The sequence below is a fragment of the Gymnodraco acuticeps genome, unplaced genomic scaffold, assembly GCF_902827175.1.
Source record: "Gymnodraco acuticeps unplaced genomic scaffold, fGymAcu1.1, whole genome shotgun sequence".
Taxonomy (NCBI): Eukaryota; Metazoa; Chordata; class Actinopteri; order Perciformes; family Bathydraconidae; genus Gymnodraco; species Gymnodraco acuticeps.
Window position 1 is genome coordinate 853,022 of NW_022990906.1, and position 21,383 is coordinate 874,404.

At 41.2% G+C, this 21,383-nt stretch overlaps 1 protein-coding gene across 3 annotated transcripts in view; it reads left to right on the plus strand.

The window, feature by feature from the left end:
* Positions 1–21,383, plus strand: part of dis3l (DIS3 like exosome 3'-5' exoribonuclease) — a 35,227-nt gene that overhangs the window by 2,237 nt on the left and 11,607 nt on the right. The window contains exons 2-14 of one of the 3 annotated variants that reach the window (XM_034233768.1): positions 65–218; positions 1,762–1,890; positions 4,942–5,077; positions 9,942–10,109; positions 10,551–10,629; positions 10,745–10,924; positions 12,148–12,317; positions 12,790–12,951; positions 13,041–13,291; positions 14,894–14,986; positions 15,073–15,361; positions 20,056–20,291; positions 20,436–20,590. In XM_034233768.1, coding sequence (XP_034089659.1) covers positions 65–218; positions 1,762–1,890; positions 4,942–5,077; positions 9,942–10,109; positions 10,551–10,629; positions 10,745–10,924; positions 12,148–12,317; positions 12,790–12,951; positions 13,041–13,291; positions 14,894–14,986; positions 15,073–15,361; positions 20,056–20,291; positions 20,436–20,590 — 2,202 coding nt within the window. Of the gene's footprint in view, positions 1–64; positions 219–1,761; positions 1,891–4,941; positions 5,078–9,941; positions 10,110–10,550; positions 10,630–10,744; positions 10,925–12,147; positions 12,318–12,789; positions 12,952–13,040; positions 13,292–14,893; positions 14,987–15,072; positions 15,362–20,055; positions 20,292–20,435; positions 20,591–21,383 lie in introns of those variants that run through there. The other 2 variants (XM_034233769.1, XM_034233770.1) reach the window with 2 other exon arrangements.

The following is a 21,383-nucleotide window of genomic DNA, read 5'->3' on the forward strand; positions in this document are numbered from 1 at the left end:
AAGATTCCTATAATAAAATAAAAGTTATTTATGCTATTATCATCTCTGCTTACCCCCCAACCAGATGGCAAGGTGCTGCCAGGAGACCTGACCCACTATGTGATTCCTGATGCGGGGGTGTCAGGGGACTATCTGGAGATCCTGGAGTTCAGAGAGCTGCAGGGCATCATCTTCACTCAGACCTCCTGCCAGGGGGTGCAGCACAGCAAAGGACGCAGGTACACTCACATGCACAATATGTCATTCTGTAGAGTTATTGTTTTGCAAATGTTCTATTAGAATGTCCTTTTCATGTCTCTGCCAGGTCACACCAGGCAGAGAGTAACAGCTTTGACCTTGGTCTTTATCTTTAGGTGCCGCCTCTGTCTTAGTGTGTACATATGTTTTGACTACAGGCAGATTTGTTTATGACTTGGAAAGAATCAGTTAAGTATGTAGACCAGAGGAGAGTTGTTCAAAAGTCCTAGATTTAAATATCAGATCGGACTCAAGCTTCCTTGTTTTACAGTCATTGCTCCAAAAATTAATTTCGATTACACATTGAATATATGGTTTGAGTTTAGTATTACAATATATCAAAACAAGCGTTCTGACGGTCAGTATCTCAGAATTAATATTCTACCAGCAAATCAGGACAGCTCATGCAGTCCAGACCTTTGGACCTGCTTTTGAATTAAACCTCTAATGACAACCTACCTGCACAGGTGTGTAAAGAGTGTGTCGCGTTGATGCTCATTATATCAAAGCTGAGTGCTGACCAAGCTAAATGTCCCGTGAATTGAAATACGTCTCCCACACAAACACGATTAGTGCTTACGCCGCCATTTTACCATGTTGCGTCATTCATGTGAGGAGGCTTCACTTTGGATAATGTTAGGTAGCTGGTAGAACATATTCTGATGGTGTGTGTGTGTGTGTGTGTGTGTGTGTGTGTGTGTGTGTGTGTGTGTGTGTGTGTGTGTGTGTGTGTGTGTGTGTGTGTGTGTGTGTGTGTGTGTGTGTGTGTGTGTGTGTGTGTGTGTGTGTGTGTGTGTGTGTGTGTGTGTGTGTGTGTGTGTGTGTGTGTGTGTGTGTGTGTGTGTGTGTGTGTGTGTGTGTGTGTGTGTGTGTGTGTGTGTGTGTGTGTGTGTGTGTGTGTGTGTGTGTGTGTGTGTGTGTGTGTGTGTGTGTGTGTGTGTGTGTGTGTGTGTGTGTGTGTGTGTGTGTGTGTGTGTGTGTGTGTGTGTGTGTGTGTGTGTGTGTGTGTGTGTGTGTGTGTGTGTGTGTGTGTGTGTGTGTGTGTGTGTGTGTGTGTGTGTGTGTGTGTGTGTGTGTGTGTGTGTGTGTGTGTGTGGAGAAGTTTGAACACTCATTCTCAGGTCGAGGCAATGGCAAAACATCAGTCATGAAATTCAAATAGCTCATAACGTATCAGTGTGTGTGTGCGATATTAAAGAAACATCAGCTGGTTCTCCTTATCACTTGGCTCAGTGCAAAGGTAACAAAACCCACCTGCCAGCATGCTCACTAGTTTAAGGGTCAGGCTTAACTCTGGGATAGGATGATTGCATTTTTATTGCATTTTGTTAAAATGTATTTAAAAAAGATTGTGACCTTCTTATTTAACGGACAATCCTCTCGAATAACTATTTAAAAGAAAGTGAATCAGTGTACTTCCCAGATGTTTAACGTTCCCTAAGTTTACTGTATTCATTCTTGTGGTTATCTTTATGATTTGGACCGTCCGAGGGTTTTTTTCCATTGTCGTGTGTTTCTGTTCAGGCAATACAAGCGTCTGCGGAACCTGCTCAAAGACCCTCGACACGACTGCGTGCCGTTTGCCAATGAATTTCAGGAGTATTCATACTGTCCACGAGAGAAGGGGGAGAGCCAGGAGAAGTGGCAGACCAGGTCAGTCACCACCACAACCTCTGTCATATTCGCACAAACCAAACATCAGCCAAAATGCTTTAGGTATTAGAATTGGCATCAGGAAGGACATGACATTTTTTCTTTGTGACTCTTTTTATGTCCCATAAGGGTTTTCCCTTTCCTGTAGTGTGTTTTTTTGTGCATGTAAATTATCTGCAAATCGCTACTACTGCCTCGCTCTCCAACACATTGTACGTGATAGGCTAAGGGGTGGGACATCTCTCGGGTACAGTGTTTCCCCTATATACAAATAGCGGCGGCGCAGCGCTGCTAGGGAGCGCCAGCCAGGTTTTTTTTAAATTAAAATAATAATAAGTGGCTTTTTCGTTTTTGATTGCTTATGTGGATTTGTAGTATTTGTGTTACTGTATGTTCAATAAAGGTGTATTTTTGCTAAATCTTGAGACATTGCCACTGTATGTACTGCCAGGGCGCTGTAAGTGATGAAAGTGGGGGATGTTGGCTTATCAGGCGCCCGCAGCTCACAGCCAAAGTGCGAGCGTTGGAGCGAGAGAGTGAGCGAGAGAGCGAGCGAGCGAGCGAGGGAGAGAGAGAGAGAGATAAGGTGCACCGGTACCGGCGCTGTTGTTATTTGAATCTGGTACTAGCTGCGCTAACGGATATAAGAAGTAGATGGTTCTACCACCAGGGTGGAGTGTTTTAGATAGTTAATTTTAGTCTAAGTTATCTCAGTGGGTCTCAAACAAATATGTGTTTACAAATTATGTAAACACATATTTCCAAGGCACTTCTTTATAATTATTAGGATAAATAAAAACAGGTTTGAAATCATTCCAATGAGATATAAATGAACAACAAAAATAAAATAATTACATTTATTTGTTATTGGCTATGGTAGGTTATTGGTTATGTTCACATACTTATTTGATTATTAAAATGTAAACCGATCTTTTTCATATGGGTGTTTTAGAGTTGTACCCCCTAGATCAGGTATCTAGTAATTGTGTGCTCAAAGTGCACCAGATTGAAGCATTTTACTTTAAAATGTTCAAACAAATCCTCCCGGGGGGGCATACCCCCGGACCCCCCTAGAGGATGTGACGTCCACCCCCCAATTAAAACATGTTCATACAATACGGAATGCATTTGAATCCATTTTGACGTATATTACCTATGTCAATAAGTTTCTGTTTTTGTAGTGTATTTGTCTTTTGTAGAGATTTTTCATGTATTCTTTATATATAAAATCTGGTACTAGGCCTCAAGAGCCTTTCTTGTGCTGGCAGACACATAGAAAGTTCTCCAAGCCACACTCAATAAAACAATTTGTATCTTGTTTTCTTTAATTCATACAAACATTTGCAGAAATTCTTAAAGTGTTTTCTTCTCTTGAGTACTAACTCTGGGAAAAGCTACAAAGCATCTTACGCAAATCGTTGAACTACATTGCTTTACTTAAAACGGGAAAACTGTGGGCATTTGCCATTATAAAATTGTTGTCATGTATATGTTCCTCTGGGTGCTTTGCCAGATTGGAAATGAAAGTTTAAAAAATCCACTTTAGTAATTATATATAAACCCTGAATTCACTTCTACTGTAGTTCAACTTGTGTTAAGGGCTAGTTATAATGGGCCATACGGCACTCAGGGCCCACCTACCAGCCAAGCTGTCAATCAAGTTACTTATCATTGTAGGGGCTAAAGGCTTAGGGGGAAATTTCACTATTTATAGAGATGTTTTCCTCCTCTGCAGGTAGTAAACAGGTATTCTAACATAGAATTTGAGCACTTGAGACTTCATATGAGACCTCAGCTAAATGTGTTTACAACTTTAAAGTGAGATGTTACAGGCACAAACCTTTTTCATGCACTGTTGAGTTTTGTTTTCAGTTTGAGCTATTTTGCTTGCATACCATGTTCAAAAAAAGCTCTTAGGTGTTTATTTAATAATAATAATAATTCCTTATATTTATTATAGCGTTTTTCAATGACTCAAAGCGCTTTACAGATACACATGACATTACACATACATATCATACATACATGTAATGGTCATGTACTGTGAACAATACCCACAGGAGCAAATTCGGGTCAAGTGTCTTGCCCAAGGACACAACGGCCTGATGCAGTGGTGGCGGGAGCGGGTTTCGAACTGGAGTTCCCCAACGCCCCCTTAATCTGATGATCACACGCACAGCCCACTGTGCCACTCCGCCCATTTGACCAAATGTGTCTATTTGTGTTTCTAGATTCCTCCTAAATTCACCAAAAGCTAGCATTAGATGATGCTTCTATTAATATTTTAGGATAAATCTTCAGAAACTTGCAATATAAAACACAATTGTCTGTGTAAAGTACATGGTATACAGTTATTTAGTTTAAAGTTAGTTATCAAAAATCTGTACTTCAGTGGCAATTATAGACAAAACTTTCCAGTTGTATTAATCATGGACTCATACAAAGAGATATTAGTTGATCAAATTAGGTCAAGCTGATGCTTTGATTTATTTTTATGCAAAAAGTCTGACCAGTTGCCAAAATCCCAAATAAATGAACTGAGAGAAGGGATGTGAACGGAGATATTTCAAGGACATGTTAGCTATTTTAACAACAATTACTATACATTTTTAGATCTTATAATCAATTATGTATTTTAAGCACTTCTGTGGTATCGGCTGCAATAACAAAGCTCTCTGTTTAAGCAAAAGCCTCTTAGAAGTGCTGCTTACCACCATGAATTAATTTTCTTTAGTCATTATGCTTTGTTTCACGATAGTGTCTTCCACTGGTGTTGTACATGTTATCACCAAACTTTGTATTTTACTTTAAAAGACAGAAGTCTGGCGGTGCAAACTGTTGTCATGAAAATAGATTATTACATAAACAAGACAGTAAACTGTAAAGGATGTCTGCATTCCTCATGATGTTTTCAGTTACAGGTAGTGAACATTTATAAGCCAGAGGAACTAAATACATAATATCAGAGTTTAGTACTTTACTCTTTTTAGGCAAGCTGTCTGCATGCATCCTGTGTTTGTGAATGAACTCTGTGTGTGTTTGTGTGTGTAGGTGTGTGTACTCTGCAGCAGTTTGGTACTACAACCACCTGGCAGGTATGATGGATGTAGTGATGATCACTGAGGATCAGGAAGCCGTGGCTCAGTACAGCAGCCTCAACTCTGGGGTTTACGTCATCTCTGTCCAGGTACTTGAACTGCACACTAATGTTCACCCCACATGATGCTTATATCTGTCTCTACACTAACTGTCCATAAGTATTTATTAGACAGAGAGACATGTTGTTGTTGTTGTGGCTTGAACATAGTGGATATCAAAGGACACTGCTACGAGGTTGAAACGCAGAAGTTTGTATTTGAGGATGTTAAAAGGGATATTTCGGGATCTTTCAAATGCCTTTGCATAATGTATTTATTCATAATCATTTCATTTTCATTTAATCGTTTATTTGAACCGGGACAATTCACATTAATGAACATTTTAAACAATGCTTTCAAATGTAAATGAGCCGGATTTTAGCTTTGAGCTCATTTCCATCCGTAGTCCCGTCACATACAACATTTATGAACATAACATTTGTATACATGGCAAACAGAAATACAATAATAAATGTAATACTTAAAGGTTACCTATTATGCAAAATCCTTTTATCGGAAATATGCGTCCCCCCTGTGTAAAGAGATTCTCTCTCTTTTTGTCCTGATCCATCTATAATCAGTGCTTCTCAAAGTGTGGTCCGCAGACCACTGGTGGTCCGTGAGCGCCCCCTAGTGGTCCGTGAGTATATTGGTAAAATTTCACATTTTAAATAAATAAATAATTAAAGTGTTTCGCACTCTCGCGGGAATATCTCCGCAATGGAGCGAGCTTAAGTTTCACTTTCGATTGCATGATATAGCCCAGATAAACACCTTCATCACACATGTTGCCACTTGTTTGTACCATTTTCAGGCGATTTGTAAAAAACTATGTGTTTTTGGATATTTGTGGAGTTAGGTGGTCCGCGAGTGTTTTTTTATTGGTTAAGTGGTCCTTGGTATGAAAAAGTTTGTGAAACACTGATCTATATAAAAACCTGTCAGCAAATGAGCTGATCAGATCTTTTACACAATGTTTTTTTGGCTTGTGTAACCATTAGCCAATAACCAACAAGGTAACCGCCGCCCACCTTATCCCCTGAATCTCCTCCTAGAGCACCAGTGTGTGTTTTTTTTTTTTAAACCAATCATCTCGCAGAGGAGTGTGGCCATCAGAATGTAATTAGCATTTAAAGCTACAGACACAGAATCAGCACTTTTGAAACAGAGGGCTTAATGGCTAAAATGCATGATCTGTTTGGTTTTTCGAGCCAAACACTTCAGAGTCATGTTTCTTATATATTTGAATCCTGTCCTGTAATATGTTGAAAAAGAGTATAATGGGGACCTTTTAAAGTTCTGAATAAGGCGGCACGCCCCAGTATGGAGGAGCAGGGAGTCAATGTCAGTTAATATGCAGACTTAGCTTTATTTAGAAGATTTTAGAGTTAGATAGTCCTTTCCAACAGAGAACTGAAACAGTTATACATGCTCTCGCCAGAGACACAAAAACATACTAATTGATCAAGGCAATGTAAAATTACTGTTTTCTTTTCAATGGAGTCTGGTAGCTTGGGTAAGAGAATAGATAATGCCTTCATTTTGTTGTCATTTTAGATACAATACATTTAGCTGCTGACCCGTCCACAGCAGTACAGTGACTGCTTCTGTGCTGGGACTTCTGTAGGAGTTGTAGTGCTGTCCTGCTGCATTGTTCACAAGAGGCATGGAATCCTGCTCTGTTCACTTGTTTCTCAAACCATTATGTTTCAGTGCAGAGCCGAAACAATAGGAAATGCATGGCTGTTAAAGTACAGACCTCTCTCTGCTGCATGCTGTGTGTTGACCCAGTCATCCAATCACTCAATAATAAACACAGGAACGCCAATAGACATGTGTTTTTTTTTAACGGTTTTGGAAATCGATATGAGTAAACAAAAACTTTGTGTCATATCAAATGACTTTCCACAGCAGATGGAGCCAAGTTATCAGAGGATTGTAGAAATCTTGTGTGTAGAGACATTGTGTTCTGTTTGAAATGTATACATTTGTTCTAGAAAAACTGAAATTGCTGATAAAGATCATTTAATGTGACCTAATGCTCCAGGGCAGCAACTAAATGGACGTTGTGGTGAAATAGTTTTCTCTTTAATGTTCAATCATAATATTATTTGGTCATACCACCATCACAATACAATTCCTATAAAAGTTGACAAACTGATTAAATAATGTAATGGACGCCCAGCCCACAAAAAAAAAGTCAATGAGTCAACAGACATGTATATTTACCAAGCAAAAACAAAGGATTGTCTAACATAGATAATCTATTGTATAACTCCCTTAGGTCTTAAGTATTTACCCATCAGCACATCATGGATTGCTTAGAAGGCTAAAATTATGAATTACTGTCTAAGGTGCTGTTTACACGAGAACGCAAACGGTTGTATCCACTACTTTTCTCTTTCGTATAGCCCGTTCGTTCACACAAGGCCGTAACGGAAACGCGGAAACGGACCGGCAAACGATAACGGGTCCCAAGGTGGATAGATCTGCAAACAGAACGCTCTGGGGGGCCAAACGGCTCCGTGTGTACGTCCTATACAATCATTTCCTGATAACGATGAAGCCATAGACCCGCCTCTCCCCATCTCTGCTGCTACAGATGTTAGTGCAAAATCTACAGCTCCTCTACCACAACCATCAGCAACAAGTGGACATGGAGAACTACATGAACTACATGTTGCTTAATCTACCGCGGGGCATAAACAGAAAGGCAACAATGGCAACCATGCTCGGGGGTCTTCTTCGCAGCTTTTGGTGTATTTTGTGGCGGAAGTACAGCGCCACTTACAGGCCCAGCATATGTACTACAGCGTCTCCAGCGCTTTCGAGCAGTCTCGTGTGTAGGAAGACTTTTTTGATATCGTATTCGGTTCGTTTGCGTTTCGCATGCGTTTGCGTTCCCGTGTAAATGTGGTCTAATTGTCTTGCATAGACATCCATCCATCCATCCAGGAGGTGCTGCGGGAGTATGGGGTGAGGGGGTCTCTACTCAGGGCCATCTAATCTCTGTACTCCCAAAGCGAGAGCTGTGTCCGGGTCCTCGGCAGTAAGTCGGACCCATTTCCGGTGAGGGTTGGCCTCCGCCAGGGCTGCGATTTGTCACCAATCCTGTTTGTAATATACATGGATCGGATTTCGAGGCGTAGTCGTGGGGGAGGGGGTCTGCAGTTCGGTGGACTAAGGATTGCACCATTGCTTTTTGCAGATGATGTGGTTCTAATGGCTTCATCGGTCTGCGACCTTCAGCACTCACTGAATCGGTTCGCAACCAAGTGTGAAGCGGCTGGGATGAGGATCAGCACCTCCAAATCTGAGGCCATGGTTCTCAGCAGGAAACCGATGGACTGTCCACTCCAAGTAGGGAATGAGTCCTTACCCCAAGTGAAGGAGTTAAAGTATCTCGGGGTCTTGTTCTCGAGTGAGGGAACAATGGAGCGTGAGATGGGCCGGAGAATCGGAGCAGCGGGAGCGGCTACTGCAGTCGCTTTACCGCACTGTTGTGACGAAAAGGGAGCTGAGCCAGAAGGCAAAGCTCTCTGTCTTACCGGGCCATTTTCGTTCCTACCCTCACCTATGGCCATGAAGGATGGGTCATGACCGAAAGAACGAGATCGTGGATACAAGCGGCCGAGATGGGTTTTCTCCGCAGGGTGGCTGGTGTCTCCCTTAGGGATAAGGTGAGAAGTTCAGTCATCAGGGAGGGAGTCGGAGTTGAGCCGCTCCTCCTTCGTGTCGAAAGGAGCCAGTTGAGGTGGTTCGGGCACCTAGTTAGGATGCCACCTGGGCGCCTCCCTAGGGAGGTGTTCCAGGCACTGTCCAGCTGGGAAGAGACCAAGGGGTAGACCTAGGACCAGGTGGAGGGATTATATCTCTTCGCTGGCCTGGGAGCGCCTTGGGATCCCCCAGTCAGAGCTGGTTGATGTCGCCAGGGAAAAGAAAGTTTGGGGCTCTCTGCTGGAACTGCTACCCCCGCGACCCGACCACGGATAAGCGGGAGAAGATGGATTGCATAGACATGCCCCCCTATATATGATCCATCTATATATCGCTCCATTGAGCTGCCTGACAACTAATATGCTCTTTAAATAGTGATTTTTTAAAAAAAACTCATGGCTGATTTTAAAGTTGTTGATGAAGTGGCTACAGCATGACTCAGTGGAGGGCGAAAGGCTGTTCTAACACAACACAAATTCTGTAAACAGCTGATTCTGATACTGAGAGCAGAAATGGATGTGTCCTGTCTACCTGTTAACAGTTGTCAAGTCATTATAGGATAATAAGTGTATAGTGTTAATAAGCCGATAGAGAAGCAGAGGCTGTTTTAAGTAGCACCTGTTCATCAAGACATCTTGGTAGCAAAACAAAAGGCATTATTATGGAGTTACTTTAGTTGTATAGCGTAGCCTAGCTTATAGATAGAAATAGATAAACGTTCCTATTTTAATTACATTTGTTCCAAGTGTCAACCTCCACATCTAAAAAGTGAAGTCAACCTGCATTCTTGATAGTGGCCAACAGGGCGACTCAACTGGCTGCAAGAAGAAGTCCAATTGTATAGAAGTCTGAGAAAATGGCCTCACTTACTTTATCACCTCAGTAAACATTTTCCTGATGAGTTAATGGTCTCAGTTACTAGCATCAAGTCTTCTTCATTACAGAATTATGTACAAAATAAAAGGGGAGGGGCTCCCTTGTGATTGACAGGTTGCTCCCACATGACAGTAACTTGAACCCTTTCACATTGGGTTTTCAGGACGCTCCTGTGTTTCTAAACTGCATATTGCCAATATGTCACCCGGTATCTGAATTATCTTGTGTTTTACAACTTCACATGAGGTCAAACCCTGACCTATAACGTTATAGTTTTACCTGTTCCTGACATGTCTTCCCCCGTGTTTCTTCATGTGTCAGGATTATTTAAGAAACTTCTGTCCGGAGCTGCAGGTAGCACACGACCTTTACAGCTCCATTTCCCAGGCGCTACAAGAGAAAGAGAGTGAGGGCACGGAGAGGGAGTACACAGAACATCTGCCCGGAGAGCTGCTGGAGGCCGGGATCAAGTCTGGGCGCTACATTCAGGTACAGCACCTAGCTGGGTTATGTCTAGTGAGTGTTTACTTGGAACAGCAGTTATAACATTGGGCAAGAAATAGACAAAATCCACCTTGAAATGCTTCAACACAAAATATCCAGTAAATGTGCAAAATTGTGCATAACAGGTAACTGTGGAAACTAAAAAGAGACTGGAAACTTGCTTTAACTGGGTAATTGCACAAATAGCATTAGAAGTGGTAATGTTTTATACATTTAAGGGTCAAGGAGGTAATAAAAGAAAGGTGGATAGTTTCAGAAACTTTCAAGTTATCTGTTCTAAAGCACTTGAGCTCATCAAGGAAGGTCCTAGTACTCAATGACGCACCAGCATAGGTTTGAATAGATGAATATAGCCTCAAATGGCCCTTTTTAAACAGTCTGTTCTGGAAATCTGAATAAATCTCACATCTTTTTCCTTTTCATCAGGGGACTCTGAATGTCAGCAAGCACCGCGCACACAGTGAAGCTTCAATCATGACGGACGGTTTGTCCAACAAGAACACAGGTGCAAGTCAACAACAAACACACAAACAAGTCTGGTTAATGTATTTTTCTGCCCTCGTTATCGCTCACACCGCTCTCTGTGCATCTCACCTTTTCCCCTCACTCATCCCCCTCAGATCTGAGCTGGGGCGTGTTGGTGTGTGGAGGGAAGAATCGTAACAGGGCGGTGCATGGCGACCAGGTTGTGGTGGAGCTGTTGCCAAAGAGCGAGTGGAGAGGGAAGGACAACACCCTGGCTGAGGGTCAGGGGGAGGAGAAGAGCGGAGAGGAAAGTGGAAGTAAACCCATGCCCACAGGTGAGTTTTCAATGTATTATCTTTTCACCTGATAGTGTACATGATAACTCCTCATCTAATTTCAATAAAACTTAGAGGAAACTTAAGCAGTTCTTGGTGTATTTGAACATGTGGCCATATATAAATATTACCTTTTTAAGAGCATAACACTTTAACTTTATTCAAACTGTTACACCTACACATTTCTATGCTTTTAATTTCTTTTCTTTTCACTCCCTCTTCTGCAACACATTTATGTTTGTACTTGTTGTTTTTATTATTTATTATTTATATGGTTATTGCAGTGTTTTTGGAGAAAATTATGAGAAAATGTATATGTTTGGGGTTCTATTTGTCAGTTTGTAAAAATAGGCTTAGTCGGTCGATTTAAGCTCAAAAAACGTTATTTATAACAACAACAAAAATATATACTGTTTGACAATATTGAAACAGTATAACTTAAATAAACAAAATCAAAGTTACCAAAATTAGGTTGTCTATCACTCATCTATGGAGTAAACACATAGGCCTACTAGCTGTTGCCTTCACTGCAACAATCTCCCGAATGCCAGTCCAGGGCCAACACCGTCCCTTATGAACCCATAGCCCCTCCCCACAGGCTTACCGTCAACAGGTTACACAATTAATTCAAAAAACACATTGTCAACATAATTTTAACCCCTCAAACATAAGAAAAACTATTCGACCCAAACATAAACAGGTTAACTATCTCATAACACAATCATCCCCCATCATTAATAAACGCAAAAGAAATAATAAATTGCATGGTTCATGACATCATATTTAAACCATGGAAGAGATGCGCCTCCGTCTTTTCCACATTCCCCTTTGCTGGGGAGACGGCGTCGATACTCCGTTCGCTGCCCGTCACGCAAGTATCGCGTACTATAGTTTAATGTATGTTTAAATAATTGTAGACTCACAAGCGTGCACTCATGGTCGCGCTACAGAAGGGAGGGGAAAAAGGGACGTTTAGTGATGATTTAACCTTATTTGTTGACAAACGGAAGAGAGCAGGAAATGTTTAGTGTGTGTGTGTGCCGCCGGCTGTCAGTCACTCTGTGATCCGCTCCGTCACAAAACAGTTTCCTCATTTATTTTATAGTATTTTTTTAAGATCATATAACAAGAATATTTTGGGCAAGGTAGTCACTCTTACGCTTTGGATAAAAGGGTCTAACAAGTGACATGTAATGTAATGTAGTCTCTTGTTAAATCCTCAGGCCGTGTTATGGGGATCCTGCAGCGGAACTGGAGGGACTATGTGGTGACTTTCCCCCCCAGGGAGGGGCCTCCGCCCCAGACCAGGAACACCCAGCGCATCCTGGCGGTGCCCTGGGACCATCGCATCCCCAAGATCCGCATCAGCACCCAGCAGGCCGACGCTCTGCAGGTCTGCTTTACACAGTCCACAATGTATTTAGTCTGAGCTTTAGTTTGAACTCACAGGATTGGACAACTAATGTCACTAATATGACATCGTTTTACATTATTTTATTTTTAAAACTAGATATTTGATATATTTCAGTCTTTGTGTAGACTGTAGGTGTAACATAAAGAGGATGATTTTTCTTGAAGCATAAACATGAGATAAAAAAGGGTAAAGAGATCCTTCAGCCCAATGTTTTGTAAAAGTTGTGCGTTTTATATAAAGGCAAGGCTATTTATGTATTTTATTTAAAGTTAAGTTAAAGCCTTGTATTGTCCCTAGAGGAGGCCAGACTCTGTAGATCCGAAGCTAAAAGAAGGGTTTGAAATCAGCTTAACATAGGGCTCCATGAGGGAAGGTATACCATTTGTATTGTCCCAAAAGGCAGAAAAAGATGGCTTATTTGAACTGGTTTCCCCTGTATTCACCCACCCAGGACCACAGAGTGGTGGTGCGCATTGACTCCTGGGAGAGCACGTCGCTCTACCCCAACGGCCACAGTGTGCGGGTGCTGGGTAAAGCTGGGGAGCTGGAGACAGAGATCCAGACCATCCTCATCGAGAACTGCATCCACGTGCCTCCATTCTCAGACGCACAGGTCAGACAGGAAGCTTCTCGCTCTCTCACACAGACACAGTGAAGCTGTAACTCTGCTTTCTACCTGTGACTGTGTCTGTGTGCCCTCAGCTGAAAGAGATGCCCGTGAACTCTGCAGAGAAGCCGTGGAGGATGGACCCGGCTCAGGTGGCGGAGCGACGGGACCTCCGGGAGAGTCACCTGGTGTTCAGCATCGACCCGAAGGGCTGCGAGGACGTGGACGATACGCTGTCTGTACGCAGCCTGGCCGGCGGGAAGCTGCTGGAGCTGGGGGTCCACATTGCTGATGTCACACACTTTGTGACAGAGGGCTCGCTCACCGACCTGGAGGCACGTTCAAGGTGAGGAGTTAGAGGATAGGATAGTTCAGGTTAGCCCGGTATATTTTATGTTATTGGATTTTGTGTCAAAATGAATTAGCATCTCCTATAAACATCCAGCCACCTGTTAGCTCCTGTGTTGTTGTTGTTATCACACGTGTATAGAATTGCTGTTATAAACATAATTACGTCCTCTGTGGAGTACAAAACAATTATGACGGTTTGTCAAATATTATCTCACTGAGCCTCACCCGGATATTTTCGCTGGCTACTTTCAGAAGTGCAAAGAGGACAGAAAGTTTCTGCATGATTGTTTGTTGCATCCGGCGCTCTCTTTTATAGTTTCTGTAATTTTGCAAGTGTCACAACCACAAACAAAGAAAAGAAGCAGAACTGACAGACAACAGTGACTTGGAGGCACAACAGTGTTTCTGACAGTGAGAAATGGTGCTGCGGAGTCAGCAGTTTCTCAGAGCAAAGGGAAAAGGGCCTTTAATAGTTCAAACAGACCAACATTTAGAAAAAAACAATTGCTATGTTTCTGTACGTATCAGTGCTATGGGGTAAAGTGTCTTTATTTGGTTCTCCATCCCTTGAATTGAATACACAAGGACAGTATTTGTACAGGGTGAGCAGGACCGCGACACAAATGACCCGACTACTTACAAGAGAAATCGATAATCTGACACAAAACATTAAATAAAAAATGGTTTTATTGATATAAGAATGATTTTTTTGCTTCAGTTACAACAAATAGTCTGCTTGCTCTGTTGGGAGTAGTTATGTGTAACAATGGATATATAGTGAGTTTTGATTCATTATATTCAAAGTTTTATTTAATATTGTATGTATGTAAATGAATTAATGAAATAAGAACACTTTTACTCATTTATTTCACAACGCTATCAATAATTACTAATAAACTATATGAGGTCTCATGTTGAAAAATAAAGATATAAATACAATGTATACAGAGGAGGTGAAAGAGTACCAAAAATAAATATTTAAGTTCATATATGAGAAAATGTGTTTTTAAAATGGTATCTACTGCTTGGAAACATGCCCTGAGAAGTGGTGAATCCAAACGTTTCCTCTTCTGTGTTTATGACTCAAGAAATAAAATAATGTCATTTTACTAAGGTTACTGTTTCTGAGTTCCTTAAAAAGCAGCTGAGTTTCTTTTTTTTTATAATGTTCAGTTCTCAATAGTTTTTTACTGAATACTTATTTTTGGCTGAAGTGCTGCTACCCCATTTTGTAAAAAGGACTAAAAGCATTTATGTTTTCTAACCAAAATAAAGACATTGCATTAGTGTTGCATAACTTACACAATATATTTTGAGTTCAGGGACAAATTAACCTCACCTAGAAGGAAACAAATGCTTTTAGTCTTTTTATTTATGCTATTTAGGGCAATTAAGCCTTTGTTTTAAGCCTTCTTCTTCTTCTTCTTCTTCTTCTTCTTCTTCTTCTTCTTCTTCTTCTTCTTCTTCTTCTTCTTCTTCTTCTTCTTCTTCTTCTTCTTCTTCTTCTTCTTCTTCTTCTTCTTCTTCTTCTTCTTCTTCTTCTTCTTCTTCTTCTTCTTCTCCTTCTTCTCCTCCTCCTCCTCCTCCTCCTCCTCAGGGCAACCACGTACTACCTGGCCGACCGCAGGTACGACATGCTTCCCAGTGTTCTCAGTGCAGACCTCTGCTCTCTTCTTGGCGGAGTGGACAGGTCAGTGAACGCCACATCTCTACATCATGTTGAAGAAAGTCAATTGGAACACATTAAAACATGCTATGTGTATGTATTATAACCAGGTATGCGATGAGCGTGATGTGGGAGCTGGATGCAGAGACCCTCGTGGTCAACAAGGTTTGGTTCGGCCGCTCGCTCATCCGTTCCTCCTACCAGCTGCACTACGAGCTGGCCCAGGCGCTGCTGGACGGGGAGCAGGCGGAAGTGCCGGAGCTGGCCGGGCTCGGGTCTGAGGAGAAGGATTCTAAACTAGCCCAGCTTACCCAGGCTCTGGAGATGCTGACACACGTAGCCAGACACCTGCGGGCGCAGAGGGACCGGGGGGGGGCGCTGGAGCTGGAAGGGGTGGAGGTAGGATCGGTTTCTCCTTATCTTTGTGGTCCTTTTTTACTTCTAATTAATTGTATTGGTCTATCTATACATGTACTTTGCTCAAACTACAGACTAACTTCTTTAAAGGCAGTTTAAGTTAAAAAAAATACATTATCATAGCCATGTTTTCCAAATGTTTTTGTTACCTTAGAGCAGGGGTGCCCACACTTTTTGGGCTGGTGAGCTACTTTTGAAATGACCAGCTCACCGAGCTCTACCAACCAAAAATAAAATCCCAAATTGCAAGGGTTGCTGAATAACGTTTTATTTATACATGGGATAACTACAATCGGGCTGCAACAAACGACTCATTTGATAATCGATTAATCTATCGATTAATGAAACGACTAATCGACTATTCGGACTATTACTGTATGCCTTGCACAATTTCTCAAGCGCTCTTATTTAGCCATCAACTTTTAGATTTAGCTTGAGGTTGTTTTAGGCATGTGGAAACTAACAATGAAGACAATAAAGATGAATACTTGATTCAAAAATACATATATTATTAAATTAACTTAACAAATTGTGAACAAAATGAACATTGGTTTATTTAAATAAAATAAATAATATTTCACATCAAAAGAAACAACAATGTTTTAACAAATCGTATTAAATAATCTGATGACAGACTGTAAACAGAATAGCTGAAACTTTAACAAAATAAAGAGTAACTCAGTTTCCTATAATCATTAACCCATGCTTGTATAATGTAGTTAACTCCGTGTGTTGCTGCTAGCATACATAACACCTGACGTGGAAACGTTACTCGTGGATGGGGCTACAGAGCTACTAGAAAGAAAGACAGTCGAACCCGGTGCATTCCTCCGTCTGAATGTGGTGCACTTTTGCTAAATGTTTAGACAAATTGCTCGTGTTACCGCCCTTACATGATAAACACTCTTGGCAAGGAGCATTGTCCACCTCAAGACGGGTAACATTTAACCACACCTTGGAGCGCTTCTCTCCGCCATCTCCTCCGTGTTGCTGCTTGTAGCAGCCGCGTGTGTGTAAACTGCCCCGCCCCCTCGCGCACAGACGGGAGAGAGAGATCTCGTCTCGATTGGAAAGGTCGAAAATACACCGACCATAGACGCATTTGTTTGTCTTTTTGCATGTTAGAAACGAGTTGGCGACACTAAGACTGCGAGATAATATTTGTGTAGCAATAATACATGACCTTTCTCAACTCGCTACTTGGAGGGAAGTTGCTGTCATATGCCTTGTGAACACTCCGATAATGCCTCTCCACGTTACCTTTCTTTGGCAGAGCGACGCTTGCTTTACAAATAAGGCAAATCACCTTTGAATGTGACATCACAAACAAATATTCTTCCTCCCATTCTGGGTGGAAGTGGTATGTCTTTAGCTTCTTGCTCGGTCCCGCACTCATTTTGTTGTTTGTCTCTTGTTAGTCTCTTTAACTTAATTTGAGTTTTCCCGGCACTTGACTGATTTTGTATCGCTTTGCATTCTGGGTTAACAGACTGGAAAGCGATAGGTCGCTTTTTCTGTCAATCAAGTAAACTCCTGAATTAAGTGGCAGGGAGGCCAAGGGAGGAGGGATCAAAACCAGTTATGTCTATTTTAACGGAATGACTCGCGATCTACCATTATTGCCCCCGCGGTCTACCAGCATTGCCCCCGCGGTCGACGTACTGGGCACCTCTGCCTTAGAGGGAAACAAATAATAACAATTAAAGCTGCCAGCAGCAATGAGCGGGTCTTCGAGGATCCAGGCCGGTTTTCTGTTGTCCGCACGTCGACGTGTCACATAGGTGTCTTGAGGAGCGGACCGTTAGCAAAAGTGGGAAGTTTTGGGCCGATCGGACAATTTCCATAGGAGTTACAGCAACAGCGTGTTTCATGGCAAGTGATATGTCGCTACGGCAACGGCATATGATGACACATCACAGTTGGCGTAGGTGTCTTGAGGTCTGCATCATTATCAAACATTTGAAGTTTTAGGCCGTTTGGAGCATGTTCACTGGAGTTATGAGCAAATCGTGTCTTATGGCGAGCATTTTGTTTCCATGGCAACACATATGATGAAACTGACACGTACACTATATGTCTTCAGGGCTGGACTGTCAGCAACACACACATGATATTTGAGCACTTTTTGACCATTTACACAGGAGTTAGAGCAAGATCGTGTTTCATGGCAAGTATACGGCTTTTGAGGAAAACTCAAAATGGACATGTTGAGGACCGATCCATTAATGGTCACCTGAAGTCATCGTATCCAAATGTTTTTAGTTTTTTTTCCAAATGAAAGTTTCGTTGAAAATTTGTAATTGTTAATATTTTCAGTCGTTAGCCTCTCAGGATCCATTCATATCAACCCAATAGAGTGCCTCAGTGACGCGTCCTAAAACCCGTAAGTAAGCTGCGCATGGGTTCCTTCGACAAAAAAGCAATGCAATTTCTCCATAGGATTTAGGAAAATAGCTCGAAATAAGGTCTTTGGTTGACACACATTTAAGAGACGGATCACGTTTTGTTCAGTCGGATAATCTCCACATGTCTACCCTACTTTTATAATTTTCCACATGTAGACATGTGGAGATTATCCGACTGAACAAAACGTGATCCGTCTCTTAAATGTGTGTCAACCACGAGCTATTTTCCAAAATCCTATGGAGAAATTGCATTGCTTTTTTGTCGAAGGAACCCATGCGCAGCTTACTTCCGGGTTTTAGGATGCGTCACTGTGGCACTCTATAGGTGGCCCACTATGACAGTTTCTAGGAAATTAATAAATAAATTGATGTTGTCTTCTAAAATTGTCCATCCTTAATGGGATACAAGCCAAATATACCACATACCTGTACTCGTAAAGGGCCGACTTCACCCTAAGCAACATCCAGAAGTGAATATCACGTTTGAAAATGTAACGGGTCGTTCCTTGACCCGATTCACCTTTCCACCAAGTTTCATTGAATTTGGGCCAAGTGTTTTTCCTTAATCCTGCTCGAGAACATTCATTTTCTTAAGAAAAACTGCAGCAAACAACACACTTTAGAAGGTTCCTGAACCCAAAACAAGAACAGTTAAACATGCTTTAAACTGAAATCCAATATAAAAACCACCCAAACATTTGTTCAGCCTATGGTTTGATGACACATTGTCCCGAGGAGTTATTTTACCATCCAGGCCAGCAGACGTGTTAATCTCACACATGACCAAAAGCAATTTCAGTTGGAATACTGTTGTAAAGGCTGTGTGAATACAGAGCCCTCCACTGTGAATCTGGTGACAGTTTTCACATTCAAGTAGTGTGTTTCATTCATCAAAACAAGATATAAACTCTCTTTGTTGTTCATCTGTAAGTTCCTCTCTAATAACCTGTCTTATACCTTATTTAGATATGTGTGACTGATTGATTTTGTTACAATAGATGACATCATGGAATGACTTGCCGTTTCTTTTTAGCAAATACTTTAGGTTGTTCATAATAATCATTATTTATTCAACCTCCTGGAATTAGAGTTTCTCTATACCTACCTGGTGCAGTTGTGAAACTGCTTTCTGGCTACAGAGAATGCTGGGTCAAATGTCTTTTATAATGACTCTGTCAATCAAGATAAATTACTTACACTGACAGTACACTAATAACCACAAAGTAAAAAACCATCAAGGATAAGGCTGGAGTTATTGTCAACAAATCCTATAAAAAGAACAAAAACTAAATTGTGTTGGTCACTCAATTTGAGTGTGGCTCCATTTCCGCTTCTTTCTACCATAGACTGTATAAAGAAGACTGTGACGTCACCCATTGTGGACTAAGATATTGATTTTGAATCATTTGGCTTTGCCATCTTGGTTTGTATGAAACCATAAGTGACATTAGAGAGTGTGGAGCTAAGTACAACCTTTACAGGACATTTTTAGGTGACCAAAAAGCTACAATTATCACTAAAGAACTCAAAACACCCTGTATTAAAGTTCCATGAAAACAAACGGGGACAACATGATGTGTCAGCGACTAAAGCAATCTGCTTGGTTGTCTGTTTTACTCTAAATGGGAACATAATTTACACAATAATGTTGTATTGATGAAATGTTGAAACTAGCAATTGATACCATCATCTCATCAGGAACATGTTTACTGGGGTAATGAATCAAGTGAGAAGAAGACTCTTTTTCTCCTAGACTTCTATACAATCAGACTTCTTTATGAAACCAGAGGATATTAGATTTAAATCCTCCTGAATATGTAATAGAAAACAGGTTAAGGTATGTCTGCATTAGCTTCCCTTTTTAGACCCGGAAGTTGCTGCTTAGTTCCTCCTTCTTAAACTTCCTAAAACAGCTTGAAACCATGGTTTTGATTGAAAGAATAGGGGATATTGATTATGTAGTTAATTTTCTTGGGTCCTTTTTGAAACTGGAGAGTACTTTTGTAGGATTTACATAAGAAAAATGAAATATATATGCTTATATACGATATATATTGCCCACCTTATCATTCAATATCTCCACCCAGAGCTCTTGTAAAAATAATTAGTTTTAAACATGGTGAAATTGTTATTTAAAAAAAAGAAAGAAAACTTACTTTCTAGCACCTTTCCATTCCCCATACCCAACAGCTCCCACCTTTCCATAAAACATAAAAGTGTCTGTATTTACAAATCCTTTCACTTCATCAAACTGTCCCCCTCCCTCCTCAGGTGCGTGCCCAGCTGGATAAGGACAAGAACATCACAGCGCTGGTCCCCCGTCAGCCTCTGGAGGTCCACGAGACGGTGGCTGAGTGCATGATACACGCCAACCACTGGGTGGCGCGCAAGATCCAGGAGACCTTCCCCCACCAGGCCCTGCTGAGGCGCCACCCGCCCCCCCGGCAGGAGTTCTTCAGCCAGCTGGTGGAGAGCGCCACGGCCGGGGGCTTCACCATCGATACCAGGTGACCGGATTTATAATAGGAAGCAGTTTTGACTCCTTTCACATGCATGAGGTTTTGGATTTAAAGCTAAACACAACAATTCTATAGCTGTTGTCTGATTATTAGTTGTATATCATATTAATACTGGTAGTTCTGTTCCTCCAGTACTAACAAGGCTCTGGCGGACTCTCTGGACCAGGCCGTGGACCCCCAGGACCCCATGGTGAACAGGCTGCTGAGAATAATGGCCACTACAGCCATGTCCCAGGCTGTGTACTTCTCCACTGGTCTTCAGTCCCTAGACCAGTTCTACCATTACGGTAACACCTTCACCATATCCCCAGCATTCATTGTGTTATTCATTGGAACTGCATTCACATGTTTCTTTGTCGGTATGTAATGCAAGTGAGGGACCTTTAAACCTGCATGCACTGGCTAATTAAAATACAGTCTTTCATCAGTATACTAGTGGATATAAAACATCAGAAATTGCATATTTGATTGACCAAAAGAAAACAATTTTCTTAATGTATTTTAGTCATTTGAGGAAGTTTCATGGTGAACTTGTTAAAAAATTAAAATCTAAAATCCCGTTACCATATTTATTTAGTGTCATTCACAATGTATTGCATTTTTAAATCATTTTCTTTATAGCTGTTGACATTCTTTCCTGATCTATAGTGTTACAAAGATATACTCCCTCTGCACAGACCTTTGACTCCAATATGTGAACAGAATGAATTTGAAACCTGGTTTTATCAAATCAATCAAATCAAGTTTTATTTATATAGCACACTTATAAACGATTTTTGGTCGAGCCAAAGTGCTGTACATATAATAAAAATAGTCTACAGTACCAAACCTACAAACCTGCAGGTCCGCTGCAACTCTTACTACTTTTAAATCCAGGCTGAAGACTTTTCTTTTTGTCGCTGCTTTTAATTGAACTATTCATATCTTAGACTGCACTGTAACTTTTATCCATGTCGTTTTTCTTTTAATGTTTATTTTATTAGCTTTTCTTTTTAATGACTGATTTTAAATGCAATTTTCTTAATGTCTTTCATTTTTTGTAAAGCACTTTGAATTGCCTTGTGTTGAAAAGTGCTATAT